The 22,188-nt window shown below is 40.9% G+C and overlaps 1 protein-coding gene across 3 annotated transcripts in view; it reads left to right on the top strand.

Annotated features, from left to right (window-relative positions):
- The window catches only part of PRKCQ (protein kinase C theta), a 144,336-nt gene that overhangs the window by 83,985 nt on the left and 38,163 nt on the right, over nt 1–22,188 (top strand). For 2 of the 3 annotated variants that reach the window (XM_070391556.1, XM_070391542.1), the window contains exons 10-12: nt 890–1,007; nt 2,450–2,610; nt 5,800–5,973. In XM_070391556.1, the coding sequence (XP_070247657.1) occupies nt 890–1,007; nt 2,450–2,610; nt 5,800–5,973 (453 nt within the window). The remainder of the gene's footprint in view (nt 1–889; nt 1,008–2,449; nt 2,611–5,799; nt 5,974–22,188) is intronic. The other variant, XM_070391549.1, reaches the window with a different exon arrangement.

The raw sequence follows: 22,188 nt of genomic DNA, 5'->3' as shown, positions 1-22,188 counted from the left end.
TCTTTAGCAACTGTGTGGGACAACATGGAGTCTATTTCTGAGCACTTGCTTGTCCCCTTTCATCTTCATGCCCATATCCCGCCTTTGTGATATTTATTTAATGCATTTGTATTGTATGGCTCTTTGTAAGATCTTAAATTTGTAGAATGAGCAGGGACAGAAACAAATAAATTCATTAAAATTATTGAAGACTCATTGCCAGCTTTATACTCATACTAGAGGCCTGCTGCACCAAATTTGTGCACTGGTAGGGTCCCTAGGCCTGGCCAGCAATCAGGGCCAAACTGTGGGGCGACCGGCGTGGCGATTAGGGAACCCCGCTGGCACCCACTTTGGCCAGACTGGGGCCTGCAGGCTGGGGGCAGCTCCTGCATTGAGCGTCTGCCCCCTGGTGGTCAGTGCATGTCATAGAGACCGGTCATTCTGCTGTTCAGTCGATTTGCATATTAGGCTTTTATTATATAGGATACTAGGGTTGATGAATAGCCTGAGGGAAAACTGATATGCTAGAATCATCCCTAAAATGCCCTCAGAACTCCTAGTCTGGGGCAATTTTTGCCTTGCCATATACTAGTATGCTTAACTTGCATATCCAAGAACAACACCTCCTTAGGACTTGGCAATGCTGTTTTCCTACCCATTGCCCTTCTATTGGATAGCATGGGAGAAACAATTAATTAGGTCCAGAAAAGTATGAAGGAAGTGAATGTGCTCTGCTGCTGCATAAAATCCAATAGACTCTCGCAGGATATGGAATCCAAAAAAGAGTGCTTAGGGAAAGAGCTTTGACTACCTTATGCATTTAGGAATCTCAAATGGCTGTCGTCCCCAAGGACAGGCTGAGCTGTCCATCAGTGGTGAGTGGTCTAACTCTTTGTTTGTAATCTAGGCTCGCTGCTTAAGAGATACTGAACACATCTACAGAGAAGGTCCAGTTGAAATTGGTCCCCCATGCTCCATAAAAGGTGAAGCAAGGCTGCCCTATGTACTGGCATCAGGGAAACGAGGTAGCTATCTTGATCCCCATAGAATCAATGTCAGGAATTTATCTCGATTAACCTTAACCTGAGTCCTCTGTATATAAATTCTCCATGTACCTGGTCTGATAGATGATTCTTTTCTATCTAAATATTACAGACATAGCCGCCAACTAAGATGCTCCTACTTCTTAGAAGTGAAACTAAAACATGCCCCATTAGGAAACCTTTTTAAGACAGTGGGAGGTTTGGGGGGGGGGGGGGCGGGCAGGGGAGAAAATGGAATAAGTCTGGAGAAAACAACTGTTCATTTTTCCTTAGAATTTTAGAATGTTAGTTACTTCCTATCACTGTTAAATGTTTTTATAGAAATAAATCCATCATAAAGCTCAGTGGTGGGGATACCACAGAAGACCATCTTATTCTGCACCTTCACAGACTATTCTGTGACGTTTAAGAGTAGAAATGGGAAGAATAGCAGTGCCCAAAGTCCTTAACATTTATAACATGATGGAAGTGTATCCAGCCTTCTGTTTGAAGGTCAATCATGTGAGCATATGACCACCTGACTCTGAACCTGGACAGTTTCAACATACATTACAAAATACTTATTTTTCTTGGATTTAGGGAGAATATGAAAGATAAACCTATAGATTAAAAAATAAATGTCATTATTCCAATCACAAGCAAAGAAATGATAATTGTGTGATGTGATAGTGGTACTATCGCTACAATGGCAATCGTATCACAATACGCAAATGTATCAAATCAACATATTGTACATCTTAACACAATGTGAGATATCAAATATTTTCAATAAAAAAATAAAAGAAAAATTATATTCGGGAGAGGAGGAAAGATTCCAAAAATGTTTTTCTACACATCCTCTGGCATGGGGTGAGGAATAAATCGACTTAAAATTTTTTAAAGAAAGGTTTGGATTAGAGGGGGAAAAGTGTCCAGGCAAAGAAGTAGACCAGGTCTTAGAGATGATCAAAGTAGGTGGCACGTTGACTTGAAGACTGTGACAAATGATGCAATTCAGATCTTTAATAGTCTGCTTACCATTTTCTCTTCCCTCCCCTAGTAAGTCATAGAAATTGATGCCACTGTTCTTGTGAGCCACAAAGCAATTGAGAATCATCTTTCCTTGAGTTTGGTTAAGATCTCTATTTGTCCATGATTTGACATTTACTGAAAGTGCTCATTTGGGTTGCATAAATGGCCTTTTGCTGATTGGAATGTTTCTCAACTTGAAAATTTCCCCAATCTATTGGATTAAGAGACACAGTCCATGCCCCAGTGTCAGGCTCACAAGCAGGAGGTGCCACCAGTCACAGCAGGAACCCCTTTCTGCGTTATTGCAGATAGATCCTAGAATGGGAAACTGGAAAGAATGTGTGTTCTCCAAGTAGCTAGAATAACCCTCCATTGTTCTTTGTTTCCTTTTAACCACTGGTTGCCATTCTCAGAGCCTCAGGGAATCTCCTGGGAGTCTCCCTTGGACGAAATGGAGAAAATATGCCATCATCCAGAACCTGAGCCAAACGTAGAAAGACCATCTCTACATATGAAGTTAAAAATCGAGGATTTTATCTTGCACAAAATGTTGGGGAAAGGAAGTTTTGGCAAGGTATGGTATACCACACAATCCCACAGACCAACGTCCAAAAATTGAAGAGCAAAGCTCCTGGTTAGGAGAACTAAGCTCTTGGGGTCAGAACTGGGAGTGGGTATGCAGAGAGTGCATTCCTGAGCATTTTGTGACAGGTAGAGATGTTGGAATAAATAGGGGCCTACGGGCTCCAAGGAAATCAGCCTTTTCCTCCTTGGGTGTATCCAGGCCATTTTGCTTTGCAGGTGTACATCTCCAGCTTATGAGTTTGGTATCTCTGGACACCTCAGAAATAAGAAGGTGCCTCAGCCAGTTTTTTTTTCACACTGGGTTTTCGTTTGTTTGTTTGTTGTTATTTATTGCTATTTGCTCAAGTGTGGGGTTACTTCTTACGTAGTTCATTTTCTCTATCAAATGTGCTCAGCCTTACATTAGTTGGCTAGGGCTACTGTAACAAAATGCCACAGACTGGCCACTTCAACAATTCTCACAGTGCTAGAGGCTGGCAGTCCCAGATCAAGGTGTCGGCAGGGTTGTTTCTCCTAAGGCTTCTCTCCTTGGCTTGTAGATGCCTCTTCTCCCTGTGTCCTGTCATGGTTGTTTCTCTGTGCATGGCTGTGTCCTAATCCCTCTTGTTATAAGGACAGCAGTAATTTTGGATCATGGCCCACCTCAATGACCTTCTTTTAACTTCATCACCTCTGTAATGACCTCCACAGTGACACTCTGAGGTCATGGGGGTTAGGATTCAACATATTGATTTTTGGAAGGGACACAATCACAATTCAGCCCATAACACGGCTGTAGCTTGAGAGTCCTGGGAAAAGCTTCATGGAGAAAATGCCTCCTCTAAACTCCTCCTGCCACACACTGGAGTTATGGGCTGTCTCTGCCAGTCACAGGGGACAATGAGAGGAAGAAGACATAATTTAAGAATTTAAAATTCTTTATCAGTGATGGTAGAATATTTACAAACCAGTGATTGTAAAGAGGGATGACATGGAATATAGAATTTGGGGTTCTTAAGGATACCTAATGTATTAGTTGTTTTATAGTCTTAGATTCGGCACCCATGAACATTTTAGCCACAGACTACTGTTCCATAAATTTATACACCCAAACCCAGCATTATGCTCAGCACTTGCTCACCAGACTTTGGCTGGAAAACTTACCCAGTTTATTTAATAATAAACAAACTAAAATGCAACTGATTTATTGTCCCAGCTGAACTATGATGTGCTGGGATTGGGGTTTGGATTTAAACAGCAGTGCTTCACTTTTGGCAAAATCTACTCTGCCCTGAAATCCATAGCTGATATTCATTAATTCTTTCAGTTCATTTCCACAATCGTATGAACCACAGCAGGCCCATTTGATGTTAATCTGAGTGTAATAGGCAATTTTACAGCCAGGCCTCATTGTAAGTTAGCATCAATTAATGTGTAATCATAACCTGTTACCAAAAGCTGAAAGCACATTGTAGAGACAGAAATTACCTTTCCAGCTTCTTGCTTTATGGCTGGTTTTGGACTGTTTTATTGAAAGAAGCAATTACTAAGAAGGTAATTTTGATTGTTAATGAAATGTTTATCTTTCCTTATTCCTGTGTGAATTGCTTCACTTGAACATGGTTAATAAAAAAGACATTAAGTTGAACCTACAAGTCTTAGGTAACATCCCAAGGGGCAGGTGAGAGCTTCAGGTATTGTCTGCTCTGTGCCCTGCCCAGCAGCACGGGGAGTCCCTACATCTGTGAGGACTGCACTGTGGGGCCCGTGGAGAGGAGGACGAAGCACCAGAGCAACACTGGGAATATTCCCAAACTCGTTCTTCCTTTGTGCTCTCTATAGGAAGTATGCTTCCTCGCCAAAATGGTAGCCTCTATATTCTTGTTCTGTATCTACTTTTAGGCCCAGGAGAACAAACTGCATGTTTTCTAGGGTTTTGCACATTACTCATTTGCCTGACTTGTCATCTAAGCTCTTTCCCCTCTATCAAGCCAGCTATCCCAGAGTTAGGTGTCTGCACTATATCATTTTAAATGTAGGCACAATGCATTTTCACTACTGGTTTAGCATCATGGACTTCAGCACTCCCTAAAAGTCATTATATGAAACAAATGACAAGTATTCTTAGTATCTGCCATTTAGAGAGGATTTTATAGTTTACAGATCACTTTCCCAGGTGGTGTCTCATTTGATTTTCACAGTGGTCCTAAAGTTAGAGAATATGGTGTCAGTTCTCTTTTTTACACATTAGGAAACTAAAGCCCAGAGAGGTTAACTGGTTTGCCCACATTCCCACAGCTAGTAAATGTCTGTGAAATGAGACCCTCTCTGGAGTTTTCTGTCTCCAAATGCCATGTCCTCGCAACTGCTAGTTGCCTGTTGCTGCATCATTTGCAAAGGCGAGAGCTGTGGAAGCTCTCCATTAGGTGCCATCTGGTGTCCTTTCATGTGCGATTCATGAAATCAAGTGGAAAAAGTAAACTCTGGAGTTACATTTTCCACTGAGTGGCTCCATGAATTTGAGAAACTTAAGTTACTTTTTGAACCTAGTTTTTTTATTATTATTATTCTTATCTGTCTTGCAGAGTGTTCTCAGCTAAGAATTAAAAGATTATAAAATGAGAGAGAACATGGAAAGTAAAAAGCAGAATGCCTGACACATAGTAGGTCCTGAAAATGGGATTGGTGTCTGTGCCATCAGATAAGATGGTGTGCCTTCTCTGAGCATGCAAGGAGGGCTCTACTCCTCATGGATTCTCTTTTGCCTTGAAAAACTGGGTAAAACTTGGACAAGGTTTTATGCACATTCGCTGTAATGTTTCTAGGACAATCAGGTCTGCCTCTCCACTACTTACAGCTGCTTCCATCAATACACATTTGTCTCTGTGGTTTTTAATTATAAACTTACTCAGGTCCCTGGGCAGACAGGGCATACTTTTTTAAATAGAATTTTTCAGGGACTGAGAATAACACATCCAATTGCATAGTAGTTTTTTTTGAAACCCTTTGAAAGGTACAAAGAGAGTATGAAATGGTTAGGTGATACTCAAAACCAGTGAAGTGCTCTATTATATCTGCATAAAGGTGACAAAGGGGTTGGAAAAGGAAGCCTCCTTTCTCACCCAGCACACATCTCTCAGTCTTGTCCCTTAATGAGTGTTACTCCAACTTCTAAAATAAAGTTACCTCTTCCTTCTAGGTCTTTCTAGCGGAGTTCAAGAACACCAATCAATTTTTTGCAGTCAAAGCCCTAAAGAAAGACGTGGTTTTGATGGACGACGATGTTGAGTGTACAATGGTAGAGAAGAGAGTTCTCTCCTTGGCCTGGGAGCATCCATTCCTAACGCACATGTTCTGTACGTTCCAGACCAAGGTATGGCTTCTGTGCAGACAACCCTTTGTCCAGTTGTCCCTAGTTAATCTTCCTGTGCCCACACGGTGCCCTGGTGGTACCCTCATTGTGAGATGTGGTACATCTCCATCCTTTTCTTTTTTACCTATCAGTCCACCTTCCATCCATCTAAACAAATTTCTTTCCCTCTAAATGTTACTTAGATTTTTGTTGTTGTTGTTGATTCTCACCTGAAGATATTTTTTCCATTGATTTTTAGAGGGGTGAGGGAGAGAGAGAGACATTGATTGGTTGCCAGGGCCAGCAATGAAACCTGCAACCCAAGTACCTGCCCTTGACCGAGAATCAAACCCACGGCCCTTTGGTGCAAGGGCTGGCTGACACTCTATCCACTGAGCAATACCAAACAGGTCTAGATTTTTTTAAATATTTTTATTGATTTTTAGAGAGGGAGGAAGGGAGAGGGATAGAGAGATAGAAACATCAATGATGAGAGAGGAACATCATTGATTGGCTGCCTCCTGCACACACCCCTACTGGGGATTGAACCCACAACCCGGGCATGTGCTCTGACTGGGAACCGAACCAGCGACCTGTTGGTTCCTGGGTGGCTGGGCCAGGATTTTTTTTAAATGTAGTTGATTAGGAAAGGGCTTTTCTTCTGAATATGTTTATCTGTTTGCTTGTTTTTTAGAATTTGGTTTAACTTACATAACAACTAGAATTTGTAGCAGTTTGTGACTTGAGGGGGGTGGAATGTGACACCTGTTTGCTCATCTAGATGTTCATCTACATGTACATCTATTTGAAGAGACAAACGGGTCAGAATGCACGTGCACTGCTGTCTTCCTTTATGAGGCCAGCAGGCGAGCGGCCTGTACAGTGGGCTTCATCTGTGAGTGAAGACCTGAGCACTGAGGGAGAGGGAGAATTTTGTCAGAAGCCTCTCCTGTTCTGGGAGGATTCTCGTCCTGGTCTCCTTTTCCCGTAGAAAATTTAATTGTGTTTTGTTGTTTTTTTTTAACTCAAAAGTTATCCAGTGTCATTTTTAGAGAAATTGGAAAATGCTTATATACTCGGAGAAGAAAATGGTTTATAATCCCACCCCTTGGGTATACTCACCATTTATACTTCTAAGTTTATCCTTCTAGATGTCCTCCCAGTGGATTTTTAAAAGTAAAAATAGCAACCTATTGTAAATATCAACTATTCTGTAACCCATCTTTTTTAACACATTTCCTCACATCTGTGGATATTTGTCTACAGCATGAGTTACCTAACTAGGACATTTCTAACTTTTTGTTCTGATGTTAATAATACCCAAATGAACATCCTTGTAGATCCATCTTCATGCACAAGCACCATGATTTTCTCTTTTCATTTTTCTATTCTCTTTCACCCTGCCTCCATACACAGCCTAGAATAATGAGCAGATTCATGTGGGACCATGTGGTTAAGGTCCAAAGAATATGAAGAGTTTTCTCTCAATTTAAAGCCTTGATGATAATGTACTACCTTACTGTAACTATGCGTGCAGAGGGCCTCTAAGCTGCCTCCAGCCACAGAAGGTAATGGCTGGGAAACTGGGACTTGATCAAAAAATGTGGACGGCAACTTCCCCAGCTCCCAGTGGGTACTCAACAGATGTTTAATGAAGGACTAAATGAATAAATACACTTAGCTAAAGTAAAGAGAAACCAGACCATGAAAGAGAACTTAATAAACATACTGTGCTCAAAGCACTGTGGAGGATACGGAACTATATTATACAGTTCCTGACCTTGAGAAATTAGAGAATTTCACTCTAATAAAAGAGGCAAGAGTGTGACTAATGCTACTTTGCAGAAGGCAGACTCTAAGCACCAGAGCTGGAAACCTAGACACTGGGAATTTGAATAGGCAGGCAAGGTTGGGGGCAGCAGACACGTGGGGCTACAGGTAGAGGAAGCATGAAGGAATGACGGGGCAATGAGAAGCTGTTTAAGAGAAAGCAGGCTTATTTTCTGCAATGGGAAGGAGTTTGGCATGTTGATACTGAGAGAGAGAGATTTTCCACTAGAAATTTCCTCCTGGAGTTCATAAATATCCGTTGGTCTGGGATGGTGTGGATATGTCTCTGAAAGTGAGGAACTTTGCCGCACTCTCCAGCGTGCGTTCTGGGTTTGCTGGGCGCCCTGGCGCTGTTTACAATCTCACTTTTCTCTTGAAACATTGTGAGGCTTGTATAAATGCTAAATACACTTCAGACCAGGCTTCCAGGGCATTATGTAATGAAGTGGAGCGTGGCGCCTTTTCCCCGCTGGTTTTTGTTCTGTTTTTGATATTCGTATGCATGGTTTTGTCTTTGTATCTTATGGGAAAGGCTGTTATGAATCCACTTGGTAGAACACATGTATATTCCCTTCCCTGCTTATCTCTCAGGGCTCTGGGCAGTGCTCCCTTCTTTCCCTGCCAGGGACATGCCACAGGTTCCATGCCGCCGTAGTGCTTTGCTAGGCCGGGGAAATCAGTGCATGAGAAAAAGTGGCAGAGAATGTGCACAAATGTCAAACATGACTGGCTCACTGCTTAGATTTCAAGGCATTGAGTCTTTTTAGAAATAAGAATTGGGGGGGGGGGCTTGCATTACACTTTCTGAAGGGCTCTGAGTTGCTTTTAAGATGTCCTGATTTATTCAGATCTTGCAGGTCAAACAGAATAACCAATTAAGTATCATAGACAAGTGTATAAAGCAATAGTTGATATGAATGATGAATTGCTCTGGGGACATTTTGAAAACGGCCTTTTTGAAGGGACAGTCACCTTTGCATACTAGTGAAGACATTAGATAAGATAAATGACTATTCACTTTTCCAGGGAATTGTTATTATTTGGAAAAACTTTCTCATGTGCATGCAAAGAGCCCTCCTATGGGTTGCCAGATTATTCAAGAGATTCTGGGGACAAGATTCCCTTGTGAACTGTCTGGGTATGTGGGTTAATCATTAAAAACTTTTAAAGTTTATATCTGAGGGGCATACGACCTGTCAAAGGGTGAAAATACAGTCAAGTCATTTAGGAAGCTATGGAGAGTGAAAATACCTGTGGACTTGGCTTCTGAGGAACTTGAGTCCCAGTTCAGCCATCACTCAGCAGGGCTGAGGGCTCCTCCTCCCCAGCACTGGGTAGAGCGTAGGAGTCACCATGCAGAGGGGCTGTGGGTGGGAGCCAGGTAGTGTGTGGAAGCACAGTGCTAGGACATAGGTGTGTGAGACAGCATCAGTTGGATCTGAACCTGAATCTGAATGAGGTTCAAAAGGAAAGAATCTTTTAAATTAATTTTCTCTGTGCCAGATCAAGATAACTGTACTTCCTTTAGGCTGTGACATAAATCGCTGGCATCAGAGTCTAGTACAAATCACCATGATGAGAGGTTGTCATCTTAGCAGGAGGAGGAAATGACATTTTATTCTTTTCTTTATTTTGTACTAGCTTTTGTTATTTTTTAGTATTTTATTTTCTGTGTCTCACATGAACACCCATATGTCTTGAATTGTGTGGTCCCTCTTAGTATCAGATTCAGCACATATGCCAGCTACCTTTCACATACACACTGCATTGTAAACCCATATGTTCAGTACCTATTTTCCATTATTTACATTTTTTTAAAGTAGAAATAGGGAAAGTCTACAGTAAAATTTTTCTGTAAAAATAATTGTCATAAATATTTTAACTGTACTAACAAGTAAAGTAAAAACTATTAGAAACAAATTGATTAATCATAAAACCTTAAAAATATATTTCACAAATTAGAAGGTCACTGTTAGGTTAATTCAACAAACCTTTCTTGGGGAACTACTGTTTATACATTCTCGATGTTTCCTCAAAAGAGGCAAGACTCTAACACTGCATGGGAATTACATTGCAAAGCTATGTCCTTTTCCTAACTAATTCTAGTTAGTAAATAATTTTTTTAAAATCCTACCTAACTTTGAAAAATAATATTCTGCTATATTGAATTTTAAGATACCATTAATAATTAGATGTATTATTGCTTTTCTTGATAAAATTATTTTTAAAACTGTATTAAAAGCTATCTCTCAATTTCAGAATTGTCTAAATGTGATATAATGTGTGTCAATTAGAAAGTGCATTGGCTGCTAGTAATGAGGACGGAAAATAACAATGACCTAAATGAGTCTTCATATAAAAGGAGTGAGACATGTGTGGTTCAGAGCAGGTATGACAGTTCCATGGCATCATTTGTCAGAGATCCAGGCACCATTCCCTGCTCCATCATCCACAGCACTGGGCTTCCGTCCTCAAGGGTTCCTCAGCCCAATAGGGCTGCTGGAGCCCAGCCCTCAAAACCAGGTTCCAGTCAGGAAGCAGGGGAACAGGGAGAGGATAAAACAAGCCCATGCCATGTTTCTTTCCTTTATTGAATCACTTTTCCATAAGGCCCACAAAACTTCTGCTCACATATCTCTGACTCTTCTACAGCTACAGGGAAAGCTGAAAAACTTTAGCTTTCAGCTGTGCACTTTGCCATCCAGAATAAATATTTCTATTAAGAAAGAAAGGTAGGCAACCAGCCATCTTACTCCAACATATGTTTTAAAATACAGAAAAATATGATTGAAAAAGCCTACCTTTATTGAGAACCTATTTGGTGCCAGATAGTTTCCTAGGAACTTTAAATATGTTATCTCGTTTATTTCCGTTAACCCCAATGAAGCCGATATTATTATTCCTATTTTACCCATGAGAAAACTGAGGCTCAGAATAATGAACTCTGCCTAAGACCATTCACCTGGTCACTGGGAACAGTATTCAATTTAACCATGTGTCTCTGTGTCCAGATATTGGCCTCCTGTATGTTCAGACCATGTAAGTACCTTAGTGACATGTCATCTATGTAGTAACTCAATGTTGACCTACAGGGAAGACAAAACACTCTCTTTTTAATTATGCTAGATTAAAAGAAAGATCAAAAATTCAAGTATCCAAAGTTTCTCTGATTTATCTCTGATAACCCTGTGGAAAAATAAGAGGATTTCGTTCCAAAATTAGTCTGGAAAGGAAAGATGCCTCAGGCACTGTGAGAACACTTGTTTTGTGTTGTGTTGTTTTGATTTGAACTAATTTTCCTTGAAAATTAAAAGGGAACTACAGCCTACCTTTGTGCCTCCTTTGAATTCTGAAAGCTCTTGAACTCCAGTCTGCCCTCAAGTAATCTAAGCAGCGTTACAGTTCCACACCTAACAGAAGTTTCAGAGGGCGTGAGAGCACCCCGGGCCCCTCCTCAGGTTGCCTGGAAGGCGCCGTGGCTTTGCAGAACTCCGTGAGCAGATTCCCGGCACCGTGTCAGGAGCCAGGATGCTGGTGTCGATTCCCATGCCCAGCACTGCCCCAGACTTCCACCCGGCCCCTGTGAACCGGTCCAACCTTCTTAGTGTTACTTTGAAATGTCTCTACCATGAACAAGAAAACTGACTTTCATTTTCCATTTATAGAAACACAAAGCTTGACTTTGGGCCAACCTCACCACGGTCACCCCTCTGCTGAAGGTTTCAGATTATGAATCCATGCCTGACACTTTGTATGACTTTCAACAAGTCACCTAACATTTCTTTGCAACCTTGTCCTCTTTTGGCCTCCAAAAGGGTGTTTCCAAAAAATAGCACTTGCAGAGGACTTTGAATCCTTCATGGAGAAAGGGCCATACTAACTGCAAGATTTTATTATTTGAAATAAAACCAAATAAAAACTTCTCAACATAGCAGTCTTTTCAGAAGTATTGCCATTCTGATATTTCCACAGTTTGAAAGCAAAAAAAAAAAAAAAGCCATCAAAGATGGCCAGAAGGCTTTTACTTTCAAACATTTTATTCAGAAACGGCCTCATCTGAAGCTCTCAGCAACACTTTTTCATCCATAAACCCTCCAGTTGAGTTGGGAGTGCTGGCCATTATCACAATTTTAGCACGAAAAAGGAAAACCACATCCTCCAAGACGTATATCCATGAACTCACACACGAATTAACTTTTTGTGTCATCCCCGTTTGTAGTGACTGCTCAGTCTCTTTCCCTTAAAGTGCCCTGGCCGTTTCCTGGTGCTGAGATGCTGGGAAACGGTTATTTCAGAAATTGCGCATCACTCCCCTGCGCCTCCAGTGCCCTTTCTGTGCAATTAAACTGTGATTCGGCAGATGTTATATTTACAGTAAGTTCACAAAAATAAGTAAATTTTACAGATTATGGTAAACTCATGTTGCATGCCCCCTGCCAACATATTGGAGATAATCAGCAATTAATGAGCAAATATTCAGGTGTCCTTTTACTATAAGCACTGCCTGGGAGTCTGAAATGTCACGTCCTTTCTGCACACCTGCTTGGAAAGCTCACAGATATTTTCTCACATTTATGTGACTTTTATAATGTTTCTTCAGGGCGCACGAGGCCACACTGTCAGTCCATTTCTCTATCAGCTTTTCTCTCAAAGCCCCAAAAGTTCTGTCACCAGCTTCCCTCAAGATATGAACATCTTGCCTTTGCTTTGAAACTATTATTAGAGGGAAGGCCTGCTCTCATCTGTGAATCTGCTCCTTTGAAAGCTGGCTCAGAGATCCCTCCTCCACAACAGCTTTCAGATTCACTAAAGCCGACTTAATGACCATTATCTTCCTGCCCCTTGGGCTTCTCCGCTTACAAGACCCAGAAAGGTGATTTGTTCCTGCTAGGCTTGGCCTTTTCTATCCTGCTTTCAGGGGCACTTACTTGGTTTCTCCATGTAAATGATACTTTCCTTGTTACCAAGAAGCGTGTTTTGTTCTTGTCCTTTTTTTTTTCATTTCCCCACAGAATGCTAGATAATGTTCAGGGCCGGAGGAAATAAAAGGAAGAGAAACCGTCCCATAGTAAATTATCTGGGCTGACTACGACACGCCTGCCACAATCCCCAGGTGCCAGAAAGGCTGGTCCTGGACAACCTCAGATGAGAGGATGTCCACCCTCAGCATCCCCTTCAGTCCCGTTAGTTCCCCTTCACCCCCACTCAAGTGCCCTCTGCAGGTTCTGAGCTCTCCTCCTCCAGCCCCAAATCATTCTTATCCGACTCTCCACATTAAAACTTCTGTCAATTCAATGTCTTTTCCTCAGCTAGCAGTCTTAGAGAAATCTGTGGTAAACAGCACGTCGCTGCTTAATATTGATTGTTCCCAGCAATAACTTCTCCTAAAATGGGGCCCTTGGAGATGCAGTTCCAGCCTAAAACCCAACCACACGGCATCTGAGGGGTCATGGCACATACCCTGAGGAGGGGACACATGTGGGACTCTGGGAATAAAGAGGCTCAAGCACCAAACCAAAGAGAAGCCCCTTCCTCAGTCATAGGAGGGAGATGAGGAAAAGAAAGTAATAGAGAGATCTCTCAAGAGGTGAGGGGAGGGGGGGGGCAGCAGAGTAGAGTCCGTGGAGAGGAAAGAATTTCAAAAAAAAAAGGGATGGAGTGCTCAGAGTGGTGAGGAGGCAGGCTGTTGACATTTAGGAAGAGCAGAAAGAAGCATCTTAGTAGGAGGTTGAAAGCATTAAGTCAGGTGACAGAGGCGTGGGAGGGAGGGGCAGGTGGGCAGACGCGGTGGTTCTGCAGAGGTCTCTCAGAAAGTGTGTTTCAGAAGAGGGAAGCATGCTGTCTATGATCACAGGGCTTAAGAGTTAAGAGTAGTGAGAATGCTTAAGACAGAGGAAGAAACCAGACAATAGGGAGGAAGATTCTGGAAGAGGAAGGGCTTAGGATAAAGACTACAGCAAACTCTGGCAAGGACAGTAGTCACTTCTGACAGTTGAAATAACATGAGGAGACTAAGTTAGGAGGAGAGGAAATCTGAGGCTACTCACAGTGATTGCAATCACCCCAGTAAAGTAGGACACTGCCTCGGGCTGGAAATGAGAGGGGCAGGAACGGGACTGAGAACCTGGAGATGCAGAAAGGCCTGAAATGTCAGCAACAGGGGCGCCAATAAAGATTCAGTGAGAGACAGACGCAGACATTGCAAGGTACCACCTAAGGGCCAACGTTTGAGAAGAAAGAGTGCGATGGAAATTTCCCAGGGATGGAAACTGGCAAGGTGAAACTGGCAGCCTTCAAGACAAAGAAATGAAACTTAGGGTGTGAGTTCTAAGCCATTTCATCATTTGTATTTCTACAGAATGGGAGTAAATCCTTAAAAAACAAAGCTGTGGCCAGTGTGGTTAGGTGGTTAGAGTGTTGGCCTGCCCACCGAAGAGTCTTGGGTTCAATTCCTGGTCAAGGTCATGTACCTGGGTTGCAGGTTCCATCCCTGGCCCCAGTCGGGCTGTGTGTGAAAGACAACCAGTCTATGTCTCTCTCTGTCTCTGTCTGTCTTTGTCTCTCTGTCTCCATCTCCCTGCCTCCTTCCTTCCTCCCTCCCACTCTCTCTAAAAATCAATGGAAAAAATATCCTCAGGTGAGATTTAACAATAACAAAACAAAAAAAGGGGGGTTGGAAAGCAGTAATTCTCCAGGAACTATGAAGAAAAAAAGAAACTATTCCTATAAGAGCAGTTACAAAATTTTTGAGTGGACACTGTCAACCAAAATAAGTAAAAGCATGTTTCTAAAAGTCATTGTTTCAAGAAATATTTTAAATAGACTCTGCAATGCTACCTTCTTTGTATAAACTTCTACCTTTATAGGGAAAATAAACATCACAATCTAGTAGAACTTTATTAGTTTCTATATTCTTCACTCATTTTATTGATATTTGTATAAATTCCATATGAGGAAGAATCTAAAGATGCTTTCTTTTCAGTCATGTATATTATCATTACTTTGAATGTATTGGCTAGCCCATAGCTACTAGTTGTTTTTCTTAATTAATAGACTTGACTTTTAGAGCAGATTTAGGTTATAGAAAAATTGAGTGGAAAGTACAGAGTTCCCACATATCCTTCCTCCCTCAGCCCCCGTAGTTGGGGGAAAATAGGGGTATTTTTAACATCTTGCTTTAGTGTGGTACATTTATTATAACTGGTGAGTCAATATTGATACATTATTATTCACTAAAGTCCATGGTTTACATTACTGTTCACTTTTTGGATTGAACATTCTATAGGTTTTGACAAATATATGACATGTATCCACCATTATGGTATCACACCCAATTGTTTCTGACTGCCCTAAAAATCCTGTGTTCTGCCTCATCATCCTATCCTCCTCCTCCAAATCCCTGGCCACCACTTTTTACTGTCTCCATAATTTTGCCTTTTCTAGAATATCATTTAGTTGGACTCATATAATATGTAGCCTTTTCAGAATGGCTTCTGTCACTTAGTAATATGCATATAAGTTTTCTCCATGTCTTATCATGGCTTCAGAGCCCTTTTCCTTTTTTTTTTTTTTTTTGCCAAATAATATTCCATTATCTGGATGTACCACCATTTGTTTATCCATTCAGCTTTGGGGGACATCTTAATTGCTTATAGCTTCTAATTTGATTTGTTTTACTCATTTTTTTCTTATGACAGACTCAATAGATGTAGAATTTTTTATATGTAATAAGGAGTCAGATCCCCTCATTTTGACACTAAAGAAATTGATATCCAAAGATCAACCTAGCCCATCACAGTCTAGTGGTCTTTTCTAGATCATACTGTCAATCTAAATCTGTTAATATAGGTGAAATATCAAGGTACCTAAACACAAAATCCAACTCACAACTGATTTAACTGGAAAATTATCCATTGCATGTCCTAAATCTTAGACCCAAGTAAAAGGGGGTCTGCCCAGCCCCTTACTTTAGAAGCCTCCCTTTGGCCTTCCTCAAACCACACATCTCCTTGTGGAACAAGGGATCATGCCCTCCTCAGCCCCTGTCCCTATTCCAAAACCATGTTCCAGGACCCCAGAATTCCATATCCAAATAGCTTGAAGCATGTGGGACAGCTTCCTAAGTTCTGTTGTGGGAAGGGGTGGGGCAGAGGGGTGTAAGAGTAGGAATTTTGAGGAATTCTAAATTTATCACTAGCCTTCTTGGTAATTATTAAGACACATTCATCAAGATACAAACACACACAGTATATATATATATATATATATATATATATATATACATATATATATATATATAATAAAAGCATATGCTAATTAGACCAGACATCCTTTCAAACAAAGCCAGGGCTGCAAGGGAAGCCCGGGTCCTGGGTGTCTGCCGGCGGCCGGAGGGAAACCCAGGTCCCAGGTGCCAGAGGGAAGCTGGTGCCAGCAGTGGGGGAAGCAAGGCCTACTCTTGCACAGATTTTGTGCATTGGGCCTCTAAAATATATATATACATATATATATTTAGATATATATGTACATATATATATACACATAGATATATATATATATATACAGAGATATATATATAGATAATCTATCTATCTATATATATAAAATAAAAGCATAATATACTAATTAGACCAGACAGATGAACAGCCATCATTCCAGATGTCCTTCCAGATGAAGCAGCAACAGCAGGAGCTGAGGCAGAGGCAGTTAGGGGTGATCAGGCAGGCAGGCATGTAGTTAGGGGTGACCAGGCAGGCAGGCAGAGGCAGTTAGGGTAAATCAGGCAGGCAGGTGAGTAGTTAGGGGCAATCAGGCAGACAGGCAGAGGCAGTTAGGGGTGATCAGGCAGGCAGTTGAGTGGTTAGGGGCAATCAGGCAGGCAGGCAAGTGGTTAGGGGATATCAGGAAGGCAGGTGAGTGGTTAGGGGAGACCAGGCAGACAGGCGAGTGGTTAGGAGAGATCAGGCAGTCAGGCGAGTGGTTAGAGGTCAGGCAGGCAGAAGCGGTTAGGGGCAATGAGGCAAGCAGGTGAGTGGTTAGGGACTATTAGGCAGGCGGGGGGACAGTTAAGAACAATCAGGCCGGCACACAGAGGCAGTGAGGGATGATCAGGCCAGCGGGGGGTTGGGGGGGGGCAGTTAGGAGCGACCAGGCATGCAGGCAGGTGAGTGATTAGGAGCCAGCGGTCCAGGATTGTGAGAGGGATGTCTGACTGCCGGTTTAGGCCCGATCTCCAGGATCGGGCCTAAACCGGCAGTCAGACATCCTTCAAGGCGGTCCCAGATTGGAGAGGGTGCAGGCTGGGCTGAGGGGACCCACCCTCCCCCCATGCATGAATTTTATGCACCAGGCCTCTAGTACTTAGATATTTGTAATACATATTTTTATTCTAATTTTATTTCTTCTTGAGGCATTGCAAATCTTCTCCTGTATAAATTTGTCACATTAATTTACTAGGCATTGAAGGAAAAAATAGCACAAAAATGGTTACAATTATTCTTTTCCTCCTTCCCTGCCTTATTTTTCCTGAAGAGGGAGTATATATTCTTGGCATTACATTTGCCAAGTTTCTGTGTATTTTCAAAACTAATTGTTGTTGTTTTGATAAAATCATTAGCTAATTTCTTTACTGTTATAAATTTCTCATTTATCCAATAATACATGAACATTTGGCAATCATTAGCTATATTGAATAGTCATCATTGCTAAATGATTTTCCAAGTTCTTTATTTTCATCCTCTTATTTAAAAGGAATGTAATCATTCTAAGGGGAACGCAGTATAGAAGTTAGATCATATAACTTCTAAAAATATACTAACTTCTGAGTCTACCATTACATTTTCCCTTTTCCTGATTCTAGGCTATTCATTTACAAAATGTTCTTTTAAAGAACTATCATATGTTTTAAATATTGATATATTTTGACAGCCCTAAGACTTTCAACTTCTCTAAATGATATCTGTGTGTGCAAACACAGTCCTGTGAGAACTATTCAACCAGTTCTATTAAATCTATCACTTTAATTTTGCATTTAATCATCTTTCTGTCATATTGTGAAAATAGATTTTTATTTTAATGATGCCTCCCTTTTTAGATCTTTCTGTTATTTTGATTCTTTTTGCCATTACTCAAATTAAAAGTAATTTTTAAAGTATATAACCAGATGACTACTACCCTATGCCTGGTTATGCTTTCTTCACATTTAGCCTGCCAGCTTCAACTCAGGTGAGCTGGAAAAGAGAGCATCTGAGTTGACATCAAAGACTTGCTGTAAATCTCCATGCCAGCCCTACAAATAGCCGTACTCATTTAACTCTCTCAGTGACTCAGACTTACTCCAGATCTCTTTGAATTTGATATTTTGACAGAGTGAAAAGCCCTAGATATTCCTTGTACTCTGGGGAATTTGCTCTTCAGTAGCCTAAATCTGAACAGGAATAACCTTCTCCTTTGGCAAATATTGGGAATATATATCACATAATCATAAGGTGGTAGACAAAACACTCACTTAAAATTTTTAAGTAATTCATTCTTCCTTTTTTTGGTATCTTTTTTTTTCTTTGTAGCAGTGATAATTTAGTAACTTTAAAATCTTCAATAGAGTAGATCATTTTCTCCTCACAATTATATTCTGTAAAACTCAGTCTGTGTTTGTGAATCTGTATTTCTCAACATGCATGGCATGTATATCATATGTAATAACTACAGTCATAAATATAACAACAACAGCTGACATTTATAGAGCATTTACTATGTGCCAGTCCATGTTCTAGGCACATTACACCTTTTAGGGCATTTAATATTCACAGCAACCTTATGAAGTAGACATTATTATTACTATCCCTGTTTTATAGATAAGGAGAATGAGGTGGCCCCTTTAAGGAAGGTGAGCAACACACCAAAAGTCAAAGAGCTGTGAAGTAGGGGAGCCAGGATTTAAACTAGGGCAGCTTGGTGGTGAAGTCCATAGACCTAACTGCTATACTGCCTCTCATTGGAGACCTAATCATGTCAGGGAAAACAGTTTAAAAATTCATGAAATGGAGTCCTGTTTGTACTTCTGTTATGAAGGAAAATAATCTATCTGTTAATGCAAGGAGACCCCATGGGACAATTAAGCCCGTAAATACAACTGAGCCTGAGTCCCTTTTGCAAGGTACAAGCTTGAGCACATTATTTCTGATATGTACTAATGAATCTATCTGAAGGTAGTGAATTTTACTAATGAGAGTTTACAATAGAAATATAAACAGGCCCTAATGAATGAGTTTGTTGGTCTACAGAGCCTCTCTCTCTCTCTCTCTCTCTCTCTCTCACACACACACACACACACACACACACACACACTACATTTAGATAAAAAAAAGTACATATATGACTATCTGTTAAGATTTTTAATGGTATATTCCTTATGACTAAGGCAAGAAACGGGTTTTAATTTATAGCTTAATATAGAAGAAATAAAGTCCTCCAGATCCAGAATTGCTCCAGCCTTCTAAATTACAAATATACCTAAGAAACTGAGTGCTGGTGTGACCAAACTAACATAGGTGTGTAAGTGTGCCGGTGGGACTTCTGGGTGAACCCAGCATCCAGTGTGCCCACCAGGAGTGCTGGCCAGATGCAAGTCCACCCCCACCTGGGTGCTTCTTCCAAATACACAGTTTGGGTAGCCCTGACCCCAGCTCCGTGGCATATTTTGAGACAGGAAGCCCCTCCATGTCCTCATGACCACATTGCTGAGGAGGTCAAAAAAGGCAGTTCTTGTGGATTATAATTTTCAACTAAAAGTTTGTTTGGGGTGTAACACTAAGTAGAAGTAAAGACGTAAACCTTGATGAAGGGGACCCACCTCTACTTCTGACACTATTTCAGACTCAGTGCATCAACCATCTATAACAACAAAAGCGTAATATGCTAATTAAACTGGACATCTTTCCAGACAAAACCAGGGCTGTGAGGGAAGCCTGGGTCCCGGGTGCCTGCCGGTGGCCAGAGGGAAGCCTGGGTGCTGGGTGCCAGAGGAAAGCCGGTGCTGGCAGCTGGGGTAAGGAAGGCCTACTCTTGCATGGATTTCGTGCATTGGGCCTCTAGTGCAAGTATAAAGATTGAGACTCACAAAGATGGAGAATCCAAGGCAACGTATTGGTTACATTTAGACCAAAATTATTTAAAAGACTTGGCCTTGAAAATCACTGAAATTATTATATATATATATATTATCTGGAAAATTATTTTTTCTAGTTCTTAGATTAGCAAACTATTTACATTTCTATTCTTTTTTTGTTTGTTTGTTTATTCTTTTTTTTTTTTCGCTAAAAGTATTACAAAGGGTATTACATAAGTGTCCTTTTTTCCCCCCCGCCCTTGACAAGCCCCTGCCCTCCCTTACCCCCCAGTGTCTTATGTCCATTAGTTATGGTTATATGGATGCATACCAGTCCTTCGGTTGATCTCTTAATCCCCTCCCTCCTGTCCCCCAACCCTCCCTGGCCTTCCCACTGCAGACCGACAATCAGTTTGAGGCAGCTCTGCCACTGTATTTATTATTGTTCAAAAGTTTGTAATGGTCTTAATTATCCATGAAAGAGTGAGATCATGTGGTATTTTTCCTTCATTGACTGGCTTGTTTCACTTAGCATAATGCTCTCCAGTTCCATCCATGCTGTTGCAAATGGTAAGAGTTCCTTCTTTTTAACAGCAGCATAGTATTCCATTGTGTAGATGTACCACAGTTTTCTAATCCATTCATCTACTGATGGGCACTTAGGCTGTTTCCAGATCTTAGCTATGGTGAATTGTGCTGCTATGAACATCTGGGTGCATATATCCTTTCTGATTGGTGTTTCTGGTTTCTTGGGATATATTCCTAGAAGTGGGATCACAGGGTCAAATGGGAGTTCCATTTCCAATTTTTTGAGGAACCTCCATACTGCCTTCCATAGTGGCTGCACCAGTCTGCATTCCCACCAGCAGTGCACAAGTGTTCCTTTTTCTCCACATCCTCTCCAGCACTTGTCGTTTGTTGATTTGTTGATGATGGCCATTCTGACAGGTGTGAGATGGTACCTCATTGTTGTTTTGATTTGCATCTCTCGGATGATTAGTGACTTTGAGCATGTTTTCATATGTCTCTTGGCTTTCTGAATGTCCTCTTTTGAAAGGTGTCTATTTAGATCCTTTGCCCATTTTTTGATTGGATTGTTTATCTTCTTTTTGTTAAGTTGTATGAGTTCCCTATAAATTTTGGAGATTAAGCCCTTATCAGATATGACGTTGGCAAATATGTTTTCCCACGAGGTGGGTTTTCTTGTTGTTTTGTTGATGGTTTCTTTTGCTGTGCAGAAGCTTTTTATTTTGATGTAGTCCCATTTGTTCATTTTCTCTTTAGTTTCAACTGCCCTAGGAGCTGTATCAGTGAAGAAATTGTTTTGGCATATGTCTGAGATTTTGTTGCCTTTGTATTCTTCTAGAATTTTTATGGTTTCCTGTCGTACATTTAAGTCCTTTATCCATTTTGAGTTTATTCTTGTGTATGGTGTAAGTTGGTGGTCTAGTTTCATTTTCTTGCATATATCTGTCCAATTTTCCCAGCACCATTTGTTGAAGAGACTATCTTGGCTCCATTGTATGTTCATGCCTCCTTTGTCAAAAATTAATTGAGCATATTGGTTCGGGCTAATTTCTGGACTCTCTATTCTATTCCACTGATCTATATGTCTGTTCTTGTGCCAGTACCAGGCAGTTTTGAGAACAGTGGCTTTGTAATACAGCTTGATATCTGGCATTGAGATCCCACCTACTTTGTTCTTTCTCAGGATCGCTGCAGCTATTCGGGGTCTTTTTTTATTCCAGATGAATTTTTGGAGAGTTCGTTCTAGATCTTTGAAGAAGGCCATTGGTATTTTAATGGGAAGTGCGTTGAATGTATAGATTGCTTTGGGTAGTATGGACATTTTAATGATGTTGATTCTACCAATCCAAGAACATGGTATGTTCTTCCATCTGTTTATGTCTTCCTCTATCTCTTTTTTCAACGTCCCGTAGTTTTCTGAGTAGAGGTCTTTAACCTCTTTAGTTAAGTTTATTCCTAGGTATCTTAATTTTTTTGGTGCGATGGTAAATGGGATTGTTTTTCTAATCTCTCTTTCTGAAAGTTCACTATTGGTGTATAGAAATGCCTCAGATTTCTTGGGGTTAATTTTGTATCCTGCTACATTGCCAAATTCATGTATTAAGTCTAGTAGCTTTTTGATGGAGTCTCTAGGGTTTTGTATGTATAATATCATGTCATCTGCAAATAAGGACAGTTTTACTTCCTCTTTTCCAATTTGGATGCCTTTTATTTCTTCTTCTTGCCTAATTGCAATGGCTAATACTTCCAGTACTATGTTGAACAGGAGTGGT

This window comes from Myotis yumanensis, unplaced genomic scaffold, assembly GCF_028538775.1.
Source record: "Myotis yumanensis isolate MYYU_CA2020_CCGP unplaced genomic scaffold, mMyoYum1.0.hap1 SCAF_1, whole genome shotgun sequence".
Lineage (NCBI taxonomy): Eukaryota > Metazoa > Chordata > Mammalia > Chiroptera > Vespertilionidae > Myotis > Myotis yumanensis.
This window is presented reverse-complemented; position numbering and strand designations above follow the sequence as displayed.